The sequence below is a fragment of the Pelodiscus sinensis genome, chromosome 1, assembly GCF_049634645.1.
Source record: "Pelodiscus sinensis isolate JC-2024 chromosome 1, ASM4963464v1, whole genome shotgun sequence".
NCBI classification, from domain to species: Eukaryota; Metazoa; Chordata; order Testudines; family Trionychidae; genus Pelodiscus; species Pelodiscus sinensis.
The window spans coordinates 229,017,957-229,042,925 of record NC_134711.1 but is presented as its reverse complement, the minus strand read 5'-3'; the positions used below and the strand labels follow the sequence as shown (position 1 = coordinate 229,042,925).

At 43.9% G+C, this 24,969-nt stretch overlaps 1 protein-coding gene across 6 annotated transcripts in view; it reads left to right on the top strand.

Moving 5' to 3' along the window:
- CRACDL (CRACD like) overlaps positions 1 to 24,969 on the top strand; it is an 88,073-nt gene that overhangs the window by 21,886 nt on the left and 41,218 nt on the right. For 2 of the 6 annotated variants that reach the window (XM_075916679.1, XM_075916687.1), the window contains exons 3-4: positions 13,852 to 13,970; positions 14,947 to 15,038. The exons of 1 other annotated variant lie outside the window; for it this stretch is intronic. Coding sequence is in view for 1 of the 5 variants with exons in the window: in XM_006137404.4 (XP_006137466.2) it covers positions 20,933 to 20,970 (38 nt within the window). In the remaining 4 variants the exon portion in view is untranslated. Of the gene's footprint in view, positions 1 to 13,851; positions 13,971 to 14,505; positions 15,039 to 20,175; positions 20,971 to 24,969 lie in introns of those variants that run through there. 3 more of the 6 variants (XM_025178623.2, XM_075916669.1, XM_006137404.4) reach the window with 3 other exon arrangements.

Below are 24,969 nucleotides of genomic sequence, written 5' to 3'. Positions count from 1 at the left end.
TATTGTTCTGACAGGTATGTATGTGTGAAAAGAAATAGTGCGGGGTTGTGGGGAGAGGTATGTAGTCAAGAATCAGAGTTCTAGACCTGGTCTACAATTAAATATTAGATTGACTTATTGGTGATGCTCAGGGCTGTGAAAATTTGGCATCCTGAGCACTATAGTTAGGTCAATCCGATCACCAGCATAGATGCAGCTAGGTTGACAGAAGAATTTCTCCATCAACTAAGTTGCCATCTCTTGGAGAGGTGGATTAATTACATAGATGGAAATACCCATTCTGTGAGCGTCGGAAGAGTCTGTGCTACAGTGCCAGTGTCACAGCTGCTGTACTGTAGCTGTGTAGATATTGTGGCTGCAATATAGTCATATCCTCAGAAGGAAGAGAGAAAGCAAAGCAGCAGCATGTAAGCACAGTATGACCCTGTATTGCTGGTGTAGGTCTTCTCCAGGTATAGTGAGGAGTTTTGGAATATCATACAACATCCCAAATGTTGTGCTCCTTGAGCTGCATGAAACATTCTTCAACTGACTGTATAGCACAATTTAGCACCTGGTTAAAGAATTCAACTTTGAATTGTTGTTTGGGGTCTCTTATGGGATTATCCCGTGCCTCGTAATCAAAATGTCTTCTTCTTCGGTGACTCTTGCATTCTTGAATGGGTGGGAAAATAGCTTCAATGTGAAGTTCCTCTGCCAACTTCTGTGCACTCTTCAGAATGTTTTGAAATCCCTCATCTGACTGGTAAGACTGTAGGTATGACTTTGCTTTGTCCGGTTGTTCCATTGCTCCAGATATATCAAGGTCAACACCTTGGAGTCTCTTGCTTACAACATTTATTTCAAACGGTATGTCATGCCACAACACTAAGCCACACAGAAAGTTTCTGGTGATTCCATTTCACTGTTCTCCCATGAACAGTTCCTGTCATAGCATTATCCTATATAATGGCAACTATGGCATCATCTATATTCCCAATTTGGTGTTTGGAGGCGATAAAGCCTATCACTCGACTTTTTTATCGTGTGGCACTCAGTGGTTTCAGTGTCAGAGAGGATGTTCCCAGATGTTGCTTCAAAATTTGCTGTCAATGAGTTGATGCAGAGAAAAATACATAGATGCTTTGAATTACATTAAAAAATTCAGCAGCCTCACTAGAAGCTGATGCTGCATCACTGACCACCACGTTCAATGAATGAGAATTGCATGGAACAAAAAAAGCTCAAGGGTTTAACTCTCGGATCCGGGTCTGCACTCCTCTGTTCTTTCCTCTCATGTTGGCACCATTATTGTAGCCCTGACCTCTCATGTCAGCTATTGCAATTCCCATATCTTCTAGCTTTTTAAGAAGCACATTTGTCATAGCAGCTCCTGTAGTATCATCAATGTCAATAAATTCTAGAAAATGCTCTCTGAGAGTCACCATTGCAGGGACATTTTCACTAGGTTCTGTTGTTGTTACAAAATGCACCATTAAAGTCATTTGTTCCATATGGCTGATGTCAGGTATTCAGTTCAGAATAACAGAGTAATATCTTGCTGACTTCAGATCTGTCACACACAATCTTCTGTTTGACTTTTGTTGCTAGTAACAGTATGATCTCATTTTGAATTGTTTTTCCAAGGTAGTGGTGTGTGTACATTTCTTAGGTCGTGACTCTTCTTAGATGCTCCTAGAGTACAGCGTCGAACTCAGCCATCAGCTTCACAATTTTAAGGAAGTTTCCATTGTTTGGCACATACAACTGATCTGACGTGCCATGCAGTGCTAGCTTTTGGGTATCAAGCATTCTCACAATGGCAATGAGCCTTTTCAGAACATTTTGCCAGTAAAGAGACTGTGATGCAATCTTCTCTTGATGCTGATCATCTATGGTGGTCTTTAACTGTAGTCTCATCTCAAGCTCTTTCCTCCTATGGAATGCTCTCTGATGATTTGATGCCTTCTCATGGCATGCCAGATTTTTCCAGTCCTTTGTTCCTGTAGAACCCAATGTGGCTGGGACATTAGACTGGAAGAGTTTGCAACAAAAACAGTATGCAGCATTCTGAGTTTTTGAGTACATAAGCCATGACCTCTCCACTTTGTCACCATTGGAGATTTCACACCAGTAATGTGTTGGATGGAAATTTCTATTTTCATTGTCTTTGGGGAACATGAAGTTTTTCTCTTGCTGTGGCCCATGCAGTACAAGGGAGTCCCTTAGGCTACTGCTCAAGTGGGTCCAAAGCCCTGGATCCTCTAGACTTAAGGAATTAAACTCAGCAGCAGCTGTGTCTTGCGCCTCCACCACACTCTTCTCTGATTTACACTTTTCTTCAGGAATGTACATCCATGTGAGATGGAGATATGGATGCTGCAGTAGCTGCCAGGTCACCTGTACTCTGACTAACTGGAAGATCAGGCATCTCCTCACCACTCACATCCTCACTGGGTCTGGAAGGCTCACCGTGAACATTTGTGTCTATGTATCTTAGGAGAGCTCCTTCCTGCTTAGATAGAAAAGCTTCCTTTGCTTGCTTGCTTTTTCTGAACGCTGCCCCAGAGGGGCGTTTTCTTCTTTCACTCATGACTGCTGTTCTGTGCCAGCTATAGTGGCTCTCAACACTCCCCCCGCCCCACAGACTGGCACCTGAGGCAGCTGCCTCAGTTCTCCTCATGGTAAGACCAGCCCTGGGGGTGAGGGGAAAAGCAGGTGGGAGCTGGCTTAAAAGCTGGCTATCTGTGTGCACTGGCTCCTAGGGAGCCAACTGCCATCTGTGTGTAACCACTGAAATTTTCAGCCATTGCACTGATATTTAAACACATTTTAACATCCCTAATAACTGAGAATGTGAAAATGAACTGAATATCACATTTTTATTATTTATTTATATTACAGTTGCCCCAAGAAGATTGAACCAAAATAAGGGCTCCATTGTACTGGAACTATATGACCACAAGAGACAAAATCCCTGCACTAAAAGTTTACCATCTGAATTAACAAGATAGACAACACGTGCTCAGTAACAACTTGGTTTCAAATCCTCTATGCTGGCAGGCACGAAAAGAGTTAGCATGTTGGTCTCCCTAGACTAGACTCAGAAAAATGACCAAGTGCAGCATCAAGTCTGGGTTTTCACTAACAGAGCACCAATCTGTCTTGGACCCACATGTGCATTTTTGTGCTCCTTGCTCTGATATGCAGCATATCATGGCATCCTTTACTATAAAAGGAAGTGCACTACTAATGGTTGTGCTTCCTCTTGACTGCCACTGGGACCATATTGTTTATTTAATCTAGATCAGTGGTTTTCAAACTATGGGTCACAACCTACTACTGAGTCGTGGAATATCAGGCACTGGGTCTCATTGCTGCAGAGTGATCAAGGGGGTCCTAAGGCAGGATTCCTGCCTGCCTTTGCACCATAGACTGCGCTGCATCTCAGAAGCAGGCCTAGCTCCCAGATAGGTGTGGAGGGAGAAGAGCGTGCAGGGCTCCACACATTGCACCTGCCCTGCGCACTAGCTTTACACTCCTATTGGCTGGGAACCTGCTGCTTCTGGCATGGAGCACTGTCTGTGGCTCAAGGAGAAGCAGGAAGCCTGCCTTACCACCCCTGCTGCACCACTGATCGGGAGCCACTCGAGGTAAGCACCTGCTGCCCTAGTGCTGACCCATCCCCAAAAGCTGGAGCCCCCTCCTATAGCCCAAAGCTTTCCCCCTCATCCCCACCCTGGAGTAGGGATGTAAGAGACTAGTCGACTACCCGATAAGCCTAGGCTTATTGAGTAGTTGAGTCACTACTCAACTAGTCGCTTCTCCCCCCCCCCTTGCTGCCTCTGTATCAGAGGCAGCAGTGGGGGAAGCAGGAGCTGGTGCTGGGAGGAGCCACCGTAAAGCCGATTTCCCCCAGCTCTGTCTCCACAGAGGCCAGGGGAGACAGAGGCGCAGCAGGGGAAATGGTACAAGTGCGAACTGGTTGAGTTCCCGCTCATGCCAGGTTCCCCACTGCACCTCTGCCTTTTAAATGTAGTAAGAGCCATGAGCTCTTTACATTTAAAAGGCAGATGCACAGCCCGGATAGTGAGCATCCCTCACATACACTGACTAATTGAAGTTTAACATCCCTAACCCAGAGCCCAAACTTTAGTCAAATTATGTTGGGTCATGGGCATCAACAATTTTTTTCAACTGAGTCATGAGGGTAAAAAGTTTGAAAGCCGCTGGTCTAGATTTCTGTTCTTCACTCTGGCTTCACTTTTCATTCCCTCTCATCCTTTCCTTCTGCTCTCCTGGACAGCCACTATCAAATTAGTGCAGAGAAAAGAATTCCCACTGTTGTTGCATTACCTTGCACATATCTGCTGTCTGCCTATCACACCACTCAGAGGCAAAACAGATGACAAGAATGAATTGGTCTTGTTAGATTCAAAAATATGTGGATCATTTAGGTGATTGGACCAGCAGATGGCAAATGTAAAAGAACGAGTCTGAGGGCAAAGAGCCAATCTAGGGAATAAGTGCTAAATTAAATGATTTGGCATATAAAAGAACATAAGGCCAAATTTTGCCCCAGGTATACACAAAAAACCATGTTGAAGTCACTAGGAATTCATTACCTCATACCAGGCAGAATTTGACCCTTAGGAAGTTTTATGGAGGTTGAAACCATCAGCAGACTTAAGAAACTATAAGTAAGGCATTTGGTAGCTGTACTGGAGAATACAAAACAAGAAACAAAATTTGACCTTTTAGGGTGCTTGTTGTATCCTATATAGAGTGTGATATACAGGCAGTCCCCGGGTTATGTACAAGATAGGGACTTTAGGTTTGTTCTTAAGTTAAATTTGTACGTAAGTCGGAACTGGCATCCAGATTCAGCCGCTGCTGAAACTGACCAGCGGCTGACTACAGGAAGCCCAAGGCAGAGTTTCTCTGTTCCAGGCTTCCTGGAATCAGCCACTGATCAGTTTCAACAGCAGCTGAATCTGGACTCCTGGGACAGAGCAGCTGGGGCGCTGCCTGGTAGGTCCCCGCAGTGCCGCACCTCGGTGCTGCGGGGACCAACCCGGCAGCACCCCAGCTGCTCTACCCCAGGTGTCCCCAAGTCAGCTGCTGCTGAAACTGATCAGCGGCTGATTCCAGGAAGCCCGGAGCAGAGCAACTCTGCCTCGGGCTTCCTGTAGTCAGCCGCTGGTCAGTTTCAGCAGCGGCTGACTTAGGGACGTCTGGGGCAGAGCAGCTGGGGTGCTGCCGGGTTGGTCCAGTAGCGCAGAGGAGCAGCACTGCGGGACCAACCTGGCAGTGCCCCAGCTGCTCTACCACAGGCGTCGGTGAGAAAAGCCTGGTCTGCTGGGGGGGGGGGGAGAAGCGCACTAGCTGCGCCCCCCCCTCCCCAGCAGACCAGGAAGACGCGGGCGGCGGGACCGCCGAGACGCACCGCGGTCCCGCCGCCCGCATCCTCTGCGGCTTTGCTCCGTGTCTCCCTGGTCTGCTGGGCCCCCCCCCCCCCAGCAGACCAGGGAGACGCGGAGCAGCTTTTCTCGCCCCAGAGGACGCGGGTGGCGGGACTGCGGCGTGTCAGGGCGGTCCCGCTGGCCGCATCCTCCGGGGCGAGAAAAGCCCCGTTCATAAGTACGAATCCGACTTAAGTCGGATCCGCATAACCCGGGGACTGCCTATACAATATTGTTCACCCTAGCACAAGAGTGAGGTATAAGATGTATAAATAATACCCCATCTGAAGAATCTAAATTATGAAGAAAAGATAGGGCTGTTAGTCATCTTATTGGGGGGATGAAGAAAAAGAAAGGATTAGATGTTACCAAATTATTTTCAAAATGATGAGAGATCGGTAAAGGTGATACACATTTTTACATTCCTAACTTGTAGAAGTATTTTTTATTATTTAATGTATGTCTGTTATTCTTAACACACAAAAATAAAAGGGACAAGTTAGTAAATAAAAGGAATAAATTGCTTATCATTCTTTGCTCATAAAATAATACTGTCATAGTTTTGTAACTTTTCATTATGGTATTTTTATTCACAGGAAAGGGACAAGGTGCTATTTTGTGTTTGAACGTTTAAACAAAACAATTTAATAAGAGAGGAAATTGAGTTTTGTATGAGTGTAACACTTTCTATTCTTGTTGGAAGTTTGATTTCAGGTAGTTTGATTTTGGTTTCAAGCTGTTTGATTTAGGAGCACAGAGATTATGGGGAGCGTGTTTGCATTTCTGTCATTCCACATTTACAAAATAGACAAAAAATACACCTATCTGCTAGTATGTCTTTTAAGTTGTCAAAACAAGAGACAGGTTTCTCTTGAACTTTTATTTCATGCATGACCATTATATTTATTTGACATGATGACAACATACCTTTAGTAGTACTGGAGAACCTGAATAGATAGTTTTATTGATAGGGAATATCTTCTTCACAAATTATTCCTATAATGGACAACTGGCAAACATTTTACAATGTGAACTTTGTTTCCTGTTATCTGTACTTGTAGCATTAAGCAGTATAAAGGACAACAGATCTGACTGCTATAAAAATCCACTGGCAAAAGGAGCAAAAATGTACACTGGGTCCCTGCTTTGTTGCTAGTAAGGTTAATAAATTTGTCATAATAATGAGGGTGATTAACAGCATGGATTTTTTTTTCATTACACTAAATTCAGACATTCACATTTAACAATTATAGCAAGGTTTAAAATCAGTCAAAAACAAACCCTTCAAGAATTTTTTTCAAGTACTCAGTTCATTTCAGAGTCCCATCTGTTATATTACTGGTTAGTAATTGTCAACAAACTTTGAGAAACTCTAAGTTGTCTTTATTTTCCCCTCACATATGATAACTGAGCTAACACAAAGACAGTATTTCTGACCATTGCTCTGGTGATTAATTCATCACCCTGCTGTTCTTGTGGTAAGTAAATTTGAAGCTGTAAAATTATTTATGAGACACTCAGGGACCACAGGAATGTATTTGCTGCTGTCAAGCATGTCACAACAGTCCATTTCTGTTACATTTTGGTTAAAGATTTTCCATATCTAGCATTAGAATGGTGGAATTCTTTAATTAGGGAACTCCAGAGTTTGGCAGTTTTTCAGTGCTATTCTTCTGATGACCAAGAGTGGCTATTTTTTCCAAGTCAGATTAACAACAGACTAGAGTGAAAATGTCAGTGTTGCTTGGTTACAATTCGTCAGTGTGAATCAATGCTCCACACGGCTCATTCTGGATTTGAGCAGCCTGGAGATTTCTCAGTACTGTATTAGTGATGTATGCTGGGATGTGACTGGCCTAAGTAATATCTCAATTACTGTAAAGCTACCCATTTCATAGATATTTGGATGACAGATTTTGATCTTGCAGGATAAAAGGAAGCCATCCCCCTTCTGTTCTGAAATGTGATTTGTCCTTTTCATATGTGTTCATTTTTTTTAATTGTATCCTTTGGTATATATGGTTGTGACTATTTTCTTCCACTATTTAATCTGAGGAAGTGGGTCTGGCCCATGAAAGCTCATCACCTAATAAACCATCTTGTTAGTCTTTAAAGTGCCACATAGTCCTGTTTTTGGTTTTAGTTTTACAAAGCATTTCTGTTTTAGTGAAGTACGCATATTTTTTGAAAATCTATGTTTCATTTTGTCTTTAACCCTTACCTTGCTTATCTACAAGTTTTGTTCTTCAGAAATATCTTCCTTTCGAAAGGACTCAGATCTCATTCAAATCTGCCAACTATTGTTTTAATGGTTGACACAGGCAGAGCTCCTAGGAAAGAACAGTTTAACTGGAATGCCTTCCTCCTCAACCTCGGAGTGGTGCCTCTATTGCTACTTTGCACCCTCCACCTCCAATTGGAAAATTTAAGTAGCAGCATTTGTTCAGACCACACGTGCACCCTCCCTTCCTTTCTCCATCGTGGTCTGCCTCAAGGCTGTGTAACCCACAATTCCTTCTCAGCCACCTTTGGCCTCAAATAAAACATGTAGCAGTCCCATTGACTACTTGACTTTTTTTGGTAGCCTATAGATAATAATTCTTAGTTTCCTTTTTTAGTATCTGTAGAGCTTCTATTTTTCATTTTTTTTCTTTTACCATTCCCTTCCCCTCACGTCTTTTGCCTCTGGTAGGGGTATACCAGGTTTATCCAGCATCAAGAGGAGCCTGTCCTGCAGGAGGCAATTCCAGTGACAGACTGACAGACTTGTTGTGGCCAGTGCCTTAGAGGGGTGCACATTCCACAGCAGTGCACCTTCTGCGAACGCTAAAGGCTAGATCCCAAAAGGATGAGGAGCTGAAGTTGAAATATCCTCTGGAGGGTGCTCTGAGGCTGGCATCTGACCCTGGCCCTAAATCCTCTCCAGGACAAAGGTTGTCCCTGGAGCCTTCAGCCTCTATAGAGCTGGAATTGATGGAGAAAGTTGACTCACTTCCCCCACAAAACCTCCAGAAAACAGCCCGTTAGCCAAGTCTTTGACCAGCCAGAGGGGATCCCTGGCATGTTCAGTCTCCTCGCCACCAATGCCTCTGAAGCACATTCCTAGAAATCTCAGGGGCCCGGTATTATGAACTCTGTTGTATTGCCTAATGATCCAAAGGACAAAGGCACTGAAGCAACATTGCCACCTGTAATATAACAGGTTTTCTAGAGGATCAAATCAGGATGAATTGCTTAAAGACTGGGCTGCTTACAGCCCAAGACTGGGCTCCTCCACTATAAGGCACACCTAACCAGTCACAAAGAGCACTTCTGTTGCCACTTTGGCCAGCAAGAAGTCACACAAGCAATCTCCTAGACATACCAGCTTCTCCTGTGCCACAAGCAGTTCCAGTCTTTACACTGATATGCAACTAGCGCCCTAGGCGAACCATGCAATCTGTGCCCCCACCTCCAAATCCATCAATGGAGTGATATGAGTTTATGAAAACCAATCTCACCAAATCCAAACAGGTTCTACCGATCCCAAAGGACCAGCCACATTCCCAGGTCAATACCTCAGCTCTTACCCAAAAGACCTTGCATTTAGAATAATTTAGAATCTAAAATCTAATGGCTTCTTAATAAAAGAAAGAAAGAAAAGGTTGAGAGCAAAATTGTTAAAGGAAACAAATTACATACACCAATTATAAAATTCCTGGTGCAGACTTGTAGCAGAGAGGGAATAATCGTCTATCTTATAAGCCTCTGGAATACATCCTTTGTTAGGATGGGTCATCAGTCCTTCCAGGCTCAGTTCATAGCAAAGAAGCTTCTGAAGTGATGAGCTGGAGTGAAGACCAAGAAGGAAGAACCCCCAGAGCCTTCTTTATACCCTTGCCCATGTGGAGGAAATTCCATTGTTCTCTTTGTGTGAAAGAAAGCCCAAGATGGAGTTTGTCACATAAGTTACCTTTCCATGCATGACTCAGTCCTTGGCAGCCATTGCTTACATGCTGGTCTGAACATTCATAACAAAGTTCCTCATATGAATTGGCACTGTTTAAGGTTCATTGTCAGCAAATTATTGCTATTCACTTGACTAGTCAGCCTTTTGCAATAGGTGAGCGAAGTCTGTTGATACACTCCCAGAAGTAAACATTTGAAATACAAGTATAAAGCCAACACTCATAACTTCAAATACAAAGATGATACAGGCATATGAGCAGTATAAACAGAATCAACAAAGCATAAACTTTCAATAGATACCTCTCTTGGCCCACTTTTTACAAGATTTCATGAAACATACAACAGTGGTTGCAGCAAATCATTGTTGCATGACCATGTCAGAAATCCAGTAACGTCACTTACCTGAGATAAGGACAGAGACTTTACCGCCTCTTAAAAAATCAGCAATAACAAAAAAAACCTTGACACCAAGTTCTTCAAAACAGCCCTCTTCAGAGTGCACCACCGATAACGGGCCACAGGAGTTCTGTTTCTTGAGAGAACTTGTGGTTGTGGAGGACCCAGAGTCCCCACTAATTCGTCCTTGGGACCTCCCCAACTGCACCTACACTCTGACCCTCAGTCTTCCTGGTACCTCTAGGTACTACCACCCATGTGCCTCCACCCCCCGCAAGTGCCTGTCCTAGGATCCATGGGCAGTCTACAAGCCCCATGTTTCTTGGGCATTGAGTGTCTCCCAGAGAGGGTCCACTAGACATTCCAATATGGCTTCTGTGTCCAGAGCCCCACAGTGGAGCTCTGTACACAAACTGTCCCACCAGCAAATATCAGAGGGGAGGCAATTAAAGCCCTGCATGGATACAAAATTTATATTAACGGATGCAGCAGTGAAAGCAGCAACCTGTTGGACCACCACTCGCATGAGCCAGCGCCCAGTCTGGGCAGCTCCTCTGACATGACTGTGCTGCCCATTGGGGCAGGCAGCAGATTCATCAACAGTTATCCCTGGTTACACTTGTGTGTGAAAACACTTTAAACGCTCCTAGACAGGCATCTCTTCCACACAGCAGTGTGTTTTCTGATTCCCAAGACAAAGGAAGGTGAAGATGCATGCTAGATGTTAGAGTACCACATAGATATGTGAAGGCACAAAAGTTCAAAATGGTGACACTAGCAGCCATTATTCTGTCTCTGGAGCAAGGAGACAGGCTTTTTGTAAGTTTAGGACCAAAAACCAACTTATGTTTCAGCCCAACAACCTCACAGGAAATTCCTCTGATTTAATCTTTGGGCAGGACCATTAGAGAGTGACCTTATTTGGCTTCTCATCCACACCCTTTTTCAAGGTCCTCTCCATCATATCAGTGTTCCTTCATGCATTAGGTGTTCCCATCTACCCGTTCCTGGACAACTGTCTTCTGCGGGCTCGTTCCTTCCAAGACGCCCTGCAGGCCACCAAGGTGCCTGTGCACAGCTCAACACTCAGAAATCAATTCTGAACCCAGAACAATGTCAAGTTCATAGGTGATGAATTCAGAATGGTGCGAGTGAGAGCGTTCCTCCTGCTGCGTCCATCCAACATCCTAATGAATCTCCATGGATATAGTCCAGGCCAGCCCACAAATACTTGCCAGGAGTTGCCTCCAGTTTCTTAGGCGCGTGGCAGCATGCACAGTTGTGACTCCACATGCCCAGTTGCTCATGAGACATTTGCCAATCTGTCTACTCTCCAAACAGCAACAGGCTAAACCAGTTTCTATGCCCTCCAGGGCCTAACCCTCCCTGGACTTGTGGAAAGAACCGTCCAACACCGTTGCAGCCATTGCTTTCAACACGATAACTTACAGTACTATTGTGTGTAACAGACTTCAGTCTGCTCCACAACTTGCTGGGTCCAACAGTCCCTGTCCATGGGGGTCCCAGTGGGGAGCTAGGACCCTGCCCCCTGCAGACGGAGCAGCTGCCGTAAAGCAGCCTCTGTCCATGGTGGTCTGGGCTGGCCATAAACAGATGCTGCTGCCAGAGCAGCCTTTCTTCTCAGCCTGCGCGGACTGCTGTAGTCAGGGGCTGCTTCATGGCAGCAGCCCCTGTCTGTGGGAGGTTCCAGCGGGGAGCTAGGACCCCCCGCAGCCAGGGGCTGCTCTGCAGGGAGCCTGGGCCTGTCGAAGGCAGAGGCTGCATTGTGGCAGCCTCCCCTGTTCTCCCTTCCCCTGCGCTGCTGCCTCTGGAGGCAGCAGGGTGGTGGGTGGCACCAGATGGCACCACAGAGGCCTGTATCAGAGGCAGCAAGGAAGGGGAGGAAATGTGAGTAGTCGATTCGACTACTCGCTTAAAGCTAGGGATGTAACACAAGAGTGCAGGGCATTTCATTGCATCTTGCTATGAAGGATTGCAACTGCGAAATACACTTGTTCTACATTGCTGGTCTCATGACTGATGGCATTTATTCACCACATGCCTTTTCACCTCTGTCTTGTGTAACTTCTGCCAGTTACTGTTTGATTGTTTTGCTACTTATTTATGTAGCACATTTTGGGATAAAATGAGTAGGAAAAATATATTGGAATCAGGTCCATTCTTAATCTCACTTGCAAAGAATACAGACTTAGTTTCTCTATAACTTCAAAAACTAGGACCCTTGAATCCGTATATCATTTTCATAAATCTGTGTGGTACTATTTCCGTGTTTAAAATATACTTTTTATTTTAAAAAGGTCATGATAATATTCATATTAGTAAAATTGTAACTGTGACCTCAATATTTCTATTCATGCATATCAAGTTTTCTTTGACAGTAGGTAAGGGTTATAGTTTGACTTTTGTACTCTTACTACAGTTAATATACAGTTAACTATAATTGCTTTCTCTTGTTGCTTTTTAAAAATCCATCTTAATTTGAATCTCACTGCTGCGTGTGCCATGATTATTTTATTTAGCGCTTTTAAGCAGCCTCAGCATAGCATTAATATATCCACTAAGTTCTTCAATTTCTGAAGAAAGGTAAGACAGAGTAAATGAGTGAAAGAACCATTACTCTTCTACAAACATTCCAGTCTTTGGGTAATACTCAGAAACATAGTAAAGCATGTGCCTAACTTTAAGTAATAGGTTGTCCTGTTCATTGAGGCCTATACTTAAATATCTTGCTGGATCAGGACTTTAATACTCAGTCACCTCTTCTAAGCCATTGCCTGCTAAGCAGTGGCCTGTAAGGACCTAATTCTGTTTCTATGGACTGATTGTAATGGAAGAGGCTCAGGCTCAAAATTATTGTGCTGAAATAGTGTAAAAAGTTTTATACAGTTTCTGTACTGCATTAAAATACTGCATGTCAGCATATGCCATCTACTAGATTTAACTCGCTTTTAAATATTTAATTCAACTGAGTAATGAATAATTTTTTTTAAAAGTTTGCATTTCTAAAACAATATACAATTATAATTTCAGTTCTTTTATAGTGGGCACAAATAAGCCTCTTTTCTGTTTTCTAAATAATTTTTCAAATTTCCAAAATAAGGCAAGAACAAAATTTTTTTTTACTTCAGCTAATGATCATTTATTCAGATGTGCTACTTTGACCAGCTTGCAGGTACTTTGTTAGTGAAACAAAAATATTGTGAGCAATACTGTGACCACCTGCTGGAGGTATAAACTATAGTCCCTCTCCCCCCCAAAGTCAGATATCTTAAAAGCTGAAGTTTGCAACTGGATCTTGTCCATGTAAGCAGGGAAGCATATGTTTACTAATCTTGAAAAGGAAAATTGTTTTAAATTAACAAAGTTACCAGTGTCTGAAAACAACACAGTCTTTCCCCTTGCACTTCCAGATACAAAAGCATGTAAAATAAGATGAACACATTTTGAAAAAAAGTTGAGCACATAGTTGGACTTTTTCAGCTGTAACCTGCACATTTCTGCCCTCCACCCAACTAATGCTCTCATACCCTTCTTGATTATTAGCCCACACATCTATATACATATCTTCCATGCTACAGAACATGTTTGTGCATCTAGAAGGATGTTTGGATCTCTTGCACTAACTGAGGAATGGATTCCCACACTTGCCCTTTTCCTGCCAGGGTTTGTTTTCAAGCCAAGCCAGGGATGGGGCCCCCACTCTGTTCTTTGGCAGAGCCCTCTGTGTGGGTCTTATAAATACCACACCATTCCTCCAAGACACACTCGTTATGGGAGTATATGCACTTCCACGGGTGCTGATACTTGGACCTACTCTATAGAACTAGTGCAGATCTCCTGTGAAATGAAGGAAATAGCTGGGCGTGGGAATATGACTCTGGGATGGGAAAGTGTCCAGATAGGGCTGAAGAAACTGCTGTTGCACCAACTTCAATCCTTCTCACTGTTGACTTCCTGTGTAAAGGCCTGTGAGGCTACTCTAGCCTTTGGGAAGGAATATCGTTCACTGGGGAGACACCTTTTTCCTTTTTATATATTTTTGCAGTGCACAGCTAGGTGGCTGGTTTAGGATTGGGGCACAATTGTGAACTTCAAGGCATATGAGCTTCATAGAAGCCCTTTTGTAACCCTTACAAGAAAAATGCTGGTGCATCTAGGAAGAAGGTAAATGAGAGTCCTTTTCCTCTCGTCTTCATCTTCCTCTCCTCTTTGCCGGCCCTTTTTTTTGTTTTCAACACACACAGGAAATTAAATGCAAAATATAGTAATTAATAGAGTGGTGAGGTGTGGCTTTTAATATTTAAATGCATAAAATGCAAAAGTAAAGGGTTTGTGGCAACATTAATTTGCTGCATTGCACATATGCAATATTCGGAGCACAATTTTTAGAGCTTTAAGGTGTCTTTTAATATATTTTACAGTGAGGGCTATTTGGGCCAATTTATTTAGCAATCAGAACCTTTACTTTTGCATTTCCTGATTTTTGTGTGTTTAATTTCACTAACACAACACTGCACTAATGTTACATTCATTTGGAGGGATGTATTTATTTATTTATTGTTTCTGTAACTACGTAATTTGACCATCATTTGGATTAGTGAAGCACAACAAACTGATGATAAGGACAACATTTCCCCAGCATTTTTTGGTAAAACAGCTAATTCACCATAGGTTTTTGTAAATAAGCTTAATGCTTTCATGAGTGGTGCCTTACTGTTACAGAAATGATTTTATTGTTGTTTGCACCTGATGGTTCTTTGCTGCTATCTTTTAAAAGTTAAGTGATAACTTTTGCTCTGGACGATCTCTGTGTGCATATTAAACTCTGGTATTTCAAGGAAGTCATCAGAACCTAAGCTTCCTGGGCAACATCAAACTAATCTAGGAATTCAAGTCAGGAACTCCCTCCCTGTTTCCTAGCAACTCTGGGATAGTGGTGCTTTCTCCTTTGACTGAATTGTTCCGCGTCAGATAGAGGATCAGGGCAGTATTAATGACTCATACTTTGGGAGTATCTCATTGGCATAGCTTGGTGTCTGGTTGTTCCTGAAGTATATGATGTGTCGCTCAAGTCAAATGGAATCAAAACATCTTCAGAATCCTTTTGTGTGAACTTAAAAGTGCCCATGTTTTTGTTTAGTGCTTAGGTATTTGACAAAGCGAGGGATTTTGCTATACCCACCAGCAACATTTTGTTTTAGATCGAATCTGGCAAAACAAGAACATATACAGGTAAGCAGTTAAATTTCATGTTTGATCTGCTTGGAGGTTAACTTCCTTGTGTTGTAATATGTTTCTTAGCTACTCAGCTGAACAACAGTATATTGTACAAATGTTGTGCTGTCTTTTTACTTATTAAAGTTTCGTCAGGTGGTAAGGAAGAATAGTTAGGTGGAAACATGAACTGGCTCCCTACATTGTTTGCTGATCTGTTTTATGAAGTGCAAGAAACAACCTTTAAACTTCTCTAGTTAATTTATTGTCATATTTAGTAATGAAAAATCCTTAAGTGATTAGGAGTTATTGTTGCCGTATCCTCTCTGAACTTGGCTGTTATATATAGTAGCATGTTTACCAAAAGAGAAATAATTAAGTTTTTTTATGTAAGCATTGTTTGCAGTCACTGACATGCATTGCCTGTTGTATTTAAAAGCTGTATGTTGCTGCTTTTTATTTCTACCTCACTAGTGTACAAGTGGAAACTTGTTCGTAAAGGAGAACAGACTTTGCACTGTTCTTAAAATAACTAGAAGCTAGATTATTTTCCCCTTCTTCTGCTAGCTCCCTTTCTTTTACATTATAAATCTACACTACAGTTCATGTAATATATATTGAAACTCTTATCCGTTATTGATTGTGTGGCTAGTCAGTTTTCTAAAGGACAGATTTTTACAGAAATTCTTGTTTTCATACTTTGAAAAATCTTGAAATGTACACTTCTAACTTTGTGTATGTTAATTTTCTTTAGCAGCCTATACAGTTTGATCCCCAGCTGTTGAAAATTGGCATAGCTTCATTGATTACAGGGGACGTGGGCTGAGTTACACCAGCTGAGGGCCTGACTCTCTATCTTTGCATATGTAGCCTAAAGTTGTACAGTAAAAGCTTTTTGTATCCAGAATATTGAGAGATTGGCAGCAAAAAGTTCCAGTTAACTGAGGGAGGGAGTTTGGATGTGGGATGGGGTGCTGGGTGCAGGCTCTGGAAGGGAGTTTGGGGAAGGGAATTGATATACTGGAGGGGTTTCGGGGTGCCAGATCTGGGGGTTGCTCACCTCTGGTGGCTCCCAGCAAGTAGTGACATATCACTGCTCCTGGCAGAAGCACAGCTAGGTGGCTCTGTGTGCTGCCTCTGCCTACAGATACCATCCCCACTTCTCCTTTTGGTGGTGGTTCCTGGCCAGTGGGAGCTACAGAGCCAGTGCTTGGGGCGGGGGCAGTGCTCAGAATTACCTAACTGTGCCTTTGCCAGAAGCAGCAGGGACATGTCCCTAAAACTACTCCCACATCCAAACAGCTTTTCAGAGCCCATGCCCTACACCCCATCCCACACTCTGAACCCCTCGTGGCTGTTCCTGCACCTAAGAGCAGCCAGGACATTTTGCTTCTCCTAGGCAGCCATGTGGTGCCAGGTTAGGGAACCTGACAACCGTGTGCCAACCGGACCACAAACTGAATGTTCTATGAAGATTAGAAATGCTGGTTTATAGAGCTTTCTGGTTGGTACAGAGCCAGAAAATACAGCTTTTATTGTATTTGCAGTTAGTTCATTTGCAGGTGAGTTTATAATGATTTCCTTACAATCTGAGTAATAGATATTAAAGACTGGAAATCTTTAACTTGCAACCATTTTTTTAAGTGTTGGTCTCTAGCTTGGAATTCCTTAATTTGAGATGTGCAACATCTAATTTTCATATCTGCTGAGTTACTTACAGTTGCTCTTGCTGAGACTTTCAGTGCTCAGCAGTTCTGAAAACAAGCCCAATAGGTCTCAAATGAGGCATCCAAAATAGTGGCCACATAAGAAAATTTTGACCTGGATATCTTGATTCTGATACTGAGGTCCCAAATATATACAGGCAGTCCCCGGGTTACGTACAAGATAGGGACTGTAGGTTTGTTCTTAAGTTGAATCTGTATGTAAGTCGGAACTGGCGTCAGCCGCTGCTGAAACTGATCAGTTTCAACCGCAGCCAGTTCTGACTTACACACAGATTCAACTTAAGAAACCCAGGCGTCCCCAAGTCAGCTGCTGCTGAAACTGATCAGCGGCTGATTCCAGGAAGCCTGGGGCAGAGCAACTCTGCCTCGGGCTTCCTGTAGTCAGCCGCTGGTCAGTTTCAGCAGCGGCTGACTTGGGGACGCCAGGGGCAGAGCAGCTGGGGTGCTGGGTTGCTTCTTTCAAGTAGGAATAAGAAATCCTACGGAAAAGGCTTTATTTTCCGGAGAATAACGTCTAGACTGGCGCTTTTCTCCGGCTTTTCCCCAAGCCAGAAAAAAGCGACAGCCATGTTAATGCAAATGCCGCGGGGGATATTTAAATCCCCCGCGGATTTGCCTATTCCAACGTGCTACATTAGCATCCCTTTTCCGGAAGGGATGCCAGTGTAGACGTAGCCCCCATGTTTAAACATCTGTCTAACATGACATCATCCTTCCGGAGCAGCCGCTCCCGCAGGTAGCGATCCCAAGTGCCACAGACTGTCCAGTCCCAAAACGGGGGGGTCTTTCAGATCCCCAAAACTACATGCAGCAGCCAGTGTGTTTAAGACTAGTAATATAGAAGTCTGTTCCCTCCCCTTCAGATTAGTCTCTTTTGAGAATTCTCTGTTGCTTCACAGTTTCAGGCCTGTGAACAGCTTGAGCGCTTCGTTCTGTTGGCTCCATTTCTAGGCTAGGTTTGTGTCTGCAAAATCCATGGGGATTCATACTGAATTCCATGGCTCATACTGCCAGCTGCTGCACTATACAGAAATCACAGCTCTGGCATTAGCACCCTGTTCCATTAGCAAAGAGTGAAGCTTGAGTGCAGGTTCAGTTGAACAAGTGGAAGTGTATTAAACTCTGTGCACTAGTCTGTCTGGGTATGTCTACACTACAATGTTAGTTCGAACTAACGGACGTTAGCTCGAACTAACATTCATAGGCGCTACACTAGCGCTCTGCTAGTTCGAATTTAAATCAAACTAGCGGAGCGCTTAGCTCGAACTAGGAAAACCTCATTTTACGAGGATTAAGCCTAGTTCGAACTTACTAGTTCGAATTAAGGGCTGTGTAGACCCTTAATTCGAACTAGTGGGAGGCTAGCCCTCCCCAGGTTTCCCTGGTGGCCACTCTGGCCAACACCAGGGAAACTCTATGCCCCCCTCCCGGCCCCGGACCCCTTAAAGGGGCACAGGCTGGCTACGGTGCCTGTGCCAGGTGCAAGCCTGCCAGCACCCACACAGCAGACCCTGCACCTGACACGGCACAGAGCCACCCACCCGATGTCCCCCAGCCTACCCCCTCTTCCCGGGACCAGGCTGGCGGCTCCCGGGAGCTTGCCCGGGACCGCAAGAGGCGGGCACCTTCCTGGGCTAGTGCAGACATCGTGGACCTCGTCCACGATCTCCGCACTAGGCACAGGAAAGTGGCCATCTAGGGCAGGAGAGCTGCCAGCCTGGCCACCCAGGAGCAGGTGTGCATGAAAATCAAGGGGGTCCACTGAGACGCCCGACCCTGAGCCCTGAGCTTACAATGACCGTACTGGGTCAGACCAAAGGTCCATCTAGCCCAGTAGCCTGTCTGCTGACAGCGGCCAACCCTAGGGACCCTGGAGGGGATGGACTGAAGACAGTGACCAAGCCATTTGTCTCGTGCCATCCCTCTCCAGCCTTCCACAAACTTTGGGCAGGGACACCACTCCTACCCCCTGGCTAAGACCACTCCATGGACCCAATCTCCATGACTTGATCTCACTTCCCTTTAAACTCTGTTCTAGTTGTAGCCTTCACAGCCTCCTGCAGCAAGGAGTTCCACAGGTTAACTATTTGCTTTCTGAAGAAGAACTTTCTCTTACTAGTTTGAAGCCTGCTACCCATTCCTTTCCTTTGGTGTCCTCTAGTCCTTCTTTATGGGAACTCATGAAGAACTTTTCTGAATGCACCCTCTCCACCCAACCCCTGCTTTTAGAGACCTCTATCCTGTCCCCGCTCCATCTCCTCTTTTCTAAGCTGAACAGTCCCAGTCTCTGTAGCCTCTCTTCATCTGGGACCTGTTCCCAACCCCTGATCATGTTAGTTGCCCTCCCCTCTCCCAGCCTTTCTCTTCCCCTCTCCCACCTCCTTTTCCCAGTCTCCCCCAGTTTTGTTCAATAAAGACAGAGTCAATGTTGGAAGAAACGTTATCTTTATTTTGTACATCAGGAAGGGGGGCTAGGGAAGGGTAAGTGGAAGGAGGTGAGGGAGGAATGGGGCACGAGCCCCCGATGGGGAGGACTGGGCTGGCTCTGCGGGCTTCTGGGGGTGGAAGCTCTCCCGCAGCCCCCCAATTGCCCCCTCTCCCCAGATGGCAGCCTGCGGCAAGTGCAGCCGGGCTGATGGCCGAGTGCTGTGATGTGCCCAGTGTGGGTACTCTGGGCACTCCAAGCCAGGACTGGTTTTCAAGCGGGGCACCCCTTAGAACTGTCTGTCCGGGGTGGGGTCGGGTTCCTTTAAGCGCAGCCCGCGGCTAGCCTGAGACAGCATCTCCACGCTCTAAGTCCTCCTCTGATGCCCTGCCGGCACTGCTTCCGGCCATCCTTAACCCCGGTTCAGGGTCCACTCAATGTGGACATGCTAGTTCGAATTAGCAAAACGCTAGTTCGAACTAGTTTTTAGTTCTAGACGCGTTAGTTCGAATTAGCTTAGTTCGAATTAACTAATTCGAACTAAGTTAGTTCGAACTAACTCTGTAGTGTAGACGTACGCTCTTTGTGGCTGAGTTGTTTTCCTCATATGTCCTGCTTTCCCTGCTGTTGTGGTGGTGCCCCCGGAATAACATTCCCTCTGGGAACTTGGCCCTTTTGACTCTAGTTCCACTGTTTGAGATACCATTCCCATGTCAATTCTGAGTTCATATCCTTAATCTGGAGCAGAGATAGTATTTATTTTTCTAAATTCCAAGATAGGAAAAAAATTGGTTGCCTGAAAAAATTGTCTATTTCAAACATTAAAATACAAAGATAGTTAATTGCATAATCCGGTATTAAGAAGAAAAGGTTTGTATGTAGAAAGTGAGGAGTCTACCAGACTAACAGAATCTGTTAATTTGTAAAAAACTCATGGTGCTTTTTGATTAAATTTAGAAGAAAGATTAACACAGGAGGAGGAACATAACAATGTAGCTTGATAGGAAGTGGACAGAAAGTAGCCCTTCCTGCTGACCACAAAATTAATCGTCTACTTTCATTGTGAAAAGGTTCTTCAATTTAGATCTTGTTTTGGAGAGATGCTGAAATCAATTTGGAGGCAACTCTGTGGATATGGCTTGCATTCACAATCTCTTGCCATTTTCCCTGAGCTAATGTTATCAGGTTGACATGCATTCATGATGGAGAAAGCAGGAACACCGCTAGAATGTAATCTATCCACCTCCAACCTATGCTCAGCACAAGAGAGTCACATTCAGCAGCAGGGAGGAGAGAGGAATTAAATAAAGTGGCAGTAATTATCATTAAAAAGCTACAGCGTGTACTCCTTTAGAGTGAGTCTAGTGCAAAGTGTTCAGCAGCCTGTTCTGCTTTGCTTTAGGCCCCTGGGTTTAGTGAAATGAGAGCATGTGGAATGTGTTTACCGGGTAATAGTTATTGTTAAGTAAGTGAATTCTGTTGCCTGGGGAGATTTCAGCAGTTGAGATTGTGGTGGCAGTGGCAGCACTTCCTGGATATTGTTTGTGTATGCTGGGGAAAATGCTGGACTCTGAATTAGCAGGTGAAGATCTTGAGAGTGAATGTGAGGAGGAGTGAAGAATGGTGAAGAAGGTGCCCATGCTCCTCGTGAAAATGCCTTTTCTTCAGACCGGTGTTGCAGCATCCATATCCCACTTGCTTTTCCTGGCTATCTGTTGCTACGATGATTAAGGAGGAGGACTGGTCCAGGGACTGGAAACATGGCTTCTTTTTACAAGTGCCTCCGAGGTGACTTCAGGTCAGAGCATAATAGCAGCAGATTGTGCAGAGTGATGTGGTCTAGAATGAAGTAAAAACTATAGGCTGCAGGTAGGGGGGCAGTATTGGCATCGTGGATGAGTAGATAATTGAAATCAGCCTTCTCAAACTCTGTCTCATATTAGATGCCATGCTGTTGTTTCTTTCTACAGAAACACAAAGGATCATCTAATCATGAAACTGTTTAACTCTGTGTCCACTAATGGCTTTCTTTGTTTATAATAAGCAATGTTAGGCCTATTTCTATTTTCTGTATAGACATTTACTTAGACTGTTCTTACCTTTGTACTTTAGGAAGTCTAGACTAAGAAGTGTCCACTTCTCTACTATGGCATGGACTTTGTCTCTTACTTTTCAGTCTTCACTTTTCAAAACAACAGCTATTGGCCTTGGGATATAACTGTGTAATGCAGAAAGGTATTGCATATAGAGATTACAGTGAAACGTGAAAAGATTTTGTTACTGTTAGTTCCTAATGGAGCTTAAGAAAATTCACTGATTGGATCACATATTATAAAGTTGGAAGCAAATAGTCAATGCATCATGGAAGGGCTCAGAAATGATTAAAATGTGCAGGATGTATGAACAATGGGCTGGGTTCAAACCTTCTGTATGCAGGTGCAATTCCTGTGACTAATTTGGTCCACTGAGCTTTGTTAAAAGCAGCTAAAGCTCACGTAAGGGCCTGATCCTCTGAAGTACAAAACACTTCCTGCAAAGTGCCAAGCATTCATAAACTCCCATTGAGCTCAACATTTCAGAAGATCAAGCCTTAAAAGGGTCTAATTGATGTACCTACTTGCATTATGTACAATGCTGTTCAGTTCTTCAGAGCTTACTTTCAGGAGTGTTTCTTTCACCTAGAAAGTGAGTGTGTGTGTGTATAGTTTTATATTCCTGGCTTCAAAGTGAAAGGAAAGAACATTAAATTGCACAAATGATAGCATATAATTTATGAAGCCATTTAGACTCAATAACAATTTGACTTTCTACTAAATCTGAATACTAATAGGCCTTTAAACAATTGCTTTAGTAAAATAGTTTCAGGAATGTGCCTATAATGAAATTCAAGTATAATTGTGATTGCTGACTGTGGAGTTTAGATGTAATTCTGTAGTTAAACTAAGACATTCTACTTTTTTTTATTGGTTTCAAAGGGTATGTGCAGTAAGTTTACAATATTTGTACTGAAACTCAGCTCTCAGTCACTGTAGTATGCTTATGTGTGAAATGCTGCACTGTCCATTGAACAAGGTTCTTTTTTACGCTATAGGAGGGTTTTTTTAGGAGGTATATTGGATACTATTTTAATCCCATTTTAAGAGCAAAATCTTTAGTTCATTTCTATCTGCGAAGCACACTTGAAACGTGTAGCTATTTAGCTGTTCGTGCTGCTAACTATGCCGTAACAACATTCTGACTTTCTGGGGTCTTGAAACTTCATACAGCATAGCCATCATTCCAGTGTTTGCTCCAAGAAAGGAAAAGAGACGCTATCCTGTTACCATATCAGACAGTCATTACAATGCTTTCTACTGTATAGAATAAAAATGAAAAACTTTGTTTTAGATCAGGAACTTTGTAAAAAAAGAAAAAAATTAATGTGTGGAGGGATTATGTAATGAGTTTAGTGTATTCTCTGTTGATTAAACTTTCTCTTTTTCCCCATATGATTTTTTAGGTGGAATTTTGCTTTTATTTGCATCCTGTCTGGAAGGGGTGGAAGCTAAAGCTATCTCTTGCACAAGGCATGACTTTTTACAAGACATGCTCTATTCTAACTGTATGTTATTGAGCTCAGTAGCTTTCAGTTACATGGTAGGGAAGAATAATTTCCACCATTGCAGGAATCACTGGGTGCAATTCTGTGGGCTGTGTTATGTGTCAGATTACACGCTTAGGCTGTGTCTACACTGCACCCCTTTTCCGGAAAAGGGATGCAGATGAGACAAGTCGGAATTGCAAATGAAGCGGGGGATTTAAATATCCCCCGCTTCATTTGTATAAACATGGCTGCCGCTTTTTTCCGGCTCGGGGCTTTGCCGGAGAAAAGCACTAGTCTAGACGGGATCTTTCGGAAAATAAAGCCTTTTCTGAAAGGTCCCTTTTTCCTGATTTTAAGAGGAATAAGGGACCTTTCGGAAAAGGCTTTATTTTCCAAAAGATCCCGTCTAGACTGGCGCTTTTCTCCAGCAAAGCCCCGAGCCGGAAAAAAGCGGCAGCCATGTTTATACAAATGAAGCGGGGGATATTTAAATCCCCCGCTTCATTTGCAATTCCGACTTGTCTCATCTGCATCCCTTTTCCGGAAAAGGGGTGCAGTGTAGACACAGCCTTACAGTGGTCCCTTCTGACTTTAGATATATCACTCTGTACATTAATTGTTACAAATGTGCAGTCTCCTTTCCCCAATTTATTTTCTAACACAGGGCTACTCAACAGGTGGCCCGTTTGTTTGCGGCCCGCGGTGTGGTTTGGGTTTACGCGGGGCTCAACACGCAGCCTGAGGGTTGGATCCTTTGAATATGGCCTCCACTGGGAACATGCTCCACAATGGTGAAGCATCTCCCAGGCGGGGTGAGCACTGAAAGACACAAGTGGACGGGCTGGCTGGAACAGATGGGTACAGGGTGTCAGCATTTCTAGCCCCCAGGGAGGAGGTGCCAGGAGCGCCGGGGCATTGGGGGAAGTGCTCTCTGCTTAGCCTTGTGGGCAGAGCCTCAGAGGTGCTGACTGGCTCACGCTGGCCACATTTGGGTCCAGTAGCACAGCTTAAGGCTTAATCTTTGTATTCAGGCCCATCAGTGTGAAAAAAATCTATTTCCATATATTTGCATATATTTTGCATGTATATGCAACCACACTTAAGTTGCAGCCCTTGGCATGTGCTGTAAGTATCATTGTGGCCCCTGGGGCTTCCAAAGTTGAGTAGCCCTGTTCTAACAGGTGGTTCTGGAGGAATGTTTGTAAAGCGTTTCTCTCCTTTCCTTTTGACTCAGAGAATAAAGAATGGTCTTTGGTTTGGTTTGGAAGCATGAAGGAGAAAAGTCGCAGATTTCCCCCTCCCCCACCCTCTGTGGAAATCTGTTGTGTTTGTAATAGAGAATGGAATGTGCTGCTGCAGCATTAGGTGTTCTGAGGATTCTTCACAGAGGGTCTGCACATTCTTTAGAAATCTAGAATTACAAATGCACCAGGGATGAGAGTTCAGGTTGCCTGGTGACTGAAGTAAAATGCCAAATCAAAGTTAAAGAATTAAACGAAGAAGCTATGTCTCGCATATCTGACCAAGCACTCTCATAAGAAAACAGAAGAGGCAGTAGGTGCAGTAGGTGTAACTATTTTTCTGTCCTGCTCTGTGATGACTGAAACACAGGTCATGGCAAATGTTATGCACAAGTCTTTGTTAAGGGTGTGTGTGAAAGCACATGTATTCCAACTCCCTCCTCTGTTTTTCTGCTCTTCTCATATTATATTTGAGGTCCTTAGGTAGTACGACAATACCAGCAGGGATCATGGGCCATGTTCAATTTGGCTTCGTACAAACTAGTCCCCTATGCCTGAGAGGTCATTACTAATATGACAATATGAAAGGGGGAAATTAATTGGCAGGGGGGAGGAAAACAGGTGCCTTCATACAGATCTGTAGCCGCGATGGTTTCAGTAGTCAGAGCTAGTGCTGCCTCTATCAGGGTTTCCTGCATCTACATCTTTGGTATTGTAATAGAAACATGTTGGTGCCCCTTGGCTCTGCTCCTTTGTGAAGGAAAGAGCAAACCACCAAAAGGTACTTCTGTTTGCCTGAATTCCATGAACAGGAGGCCCAGGTTTCAGACTGGGGGATGAGAAGAAGATAGGGAACTTCTGGCTCACTTCACAGGAGCCTAAAAAAAAGCATTTTTCTTAATACAGGTTGGACCTTTCTGGTTCAGCACCCTCAGGACCTGAGTGGTCCTAGATGAGGGATTTTGCCAGACTG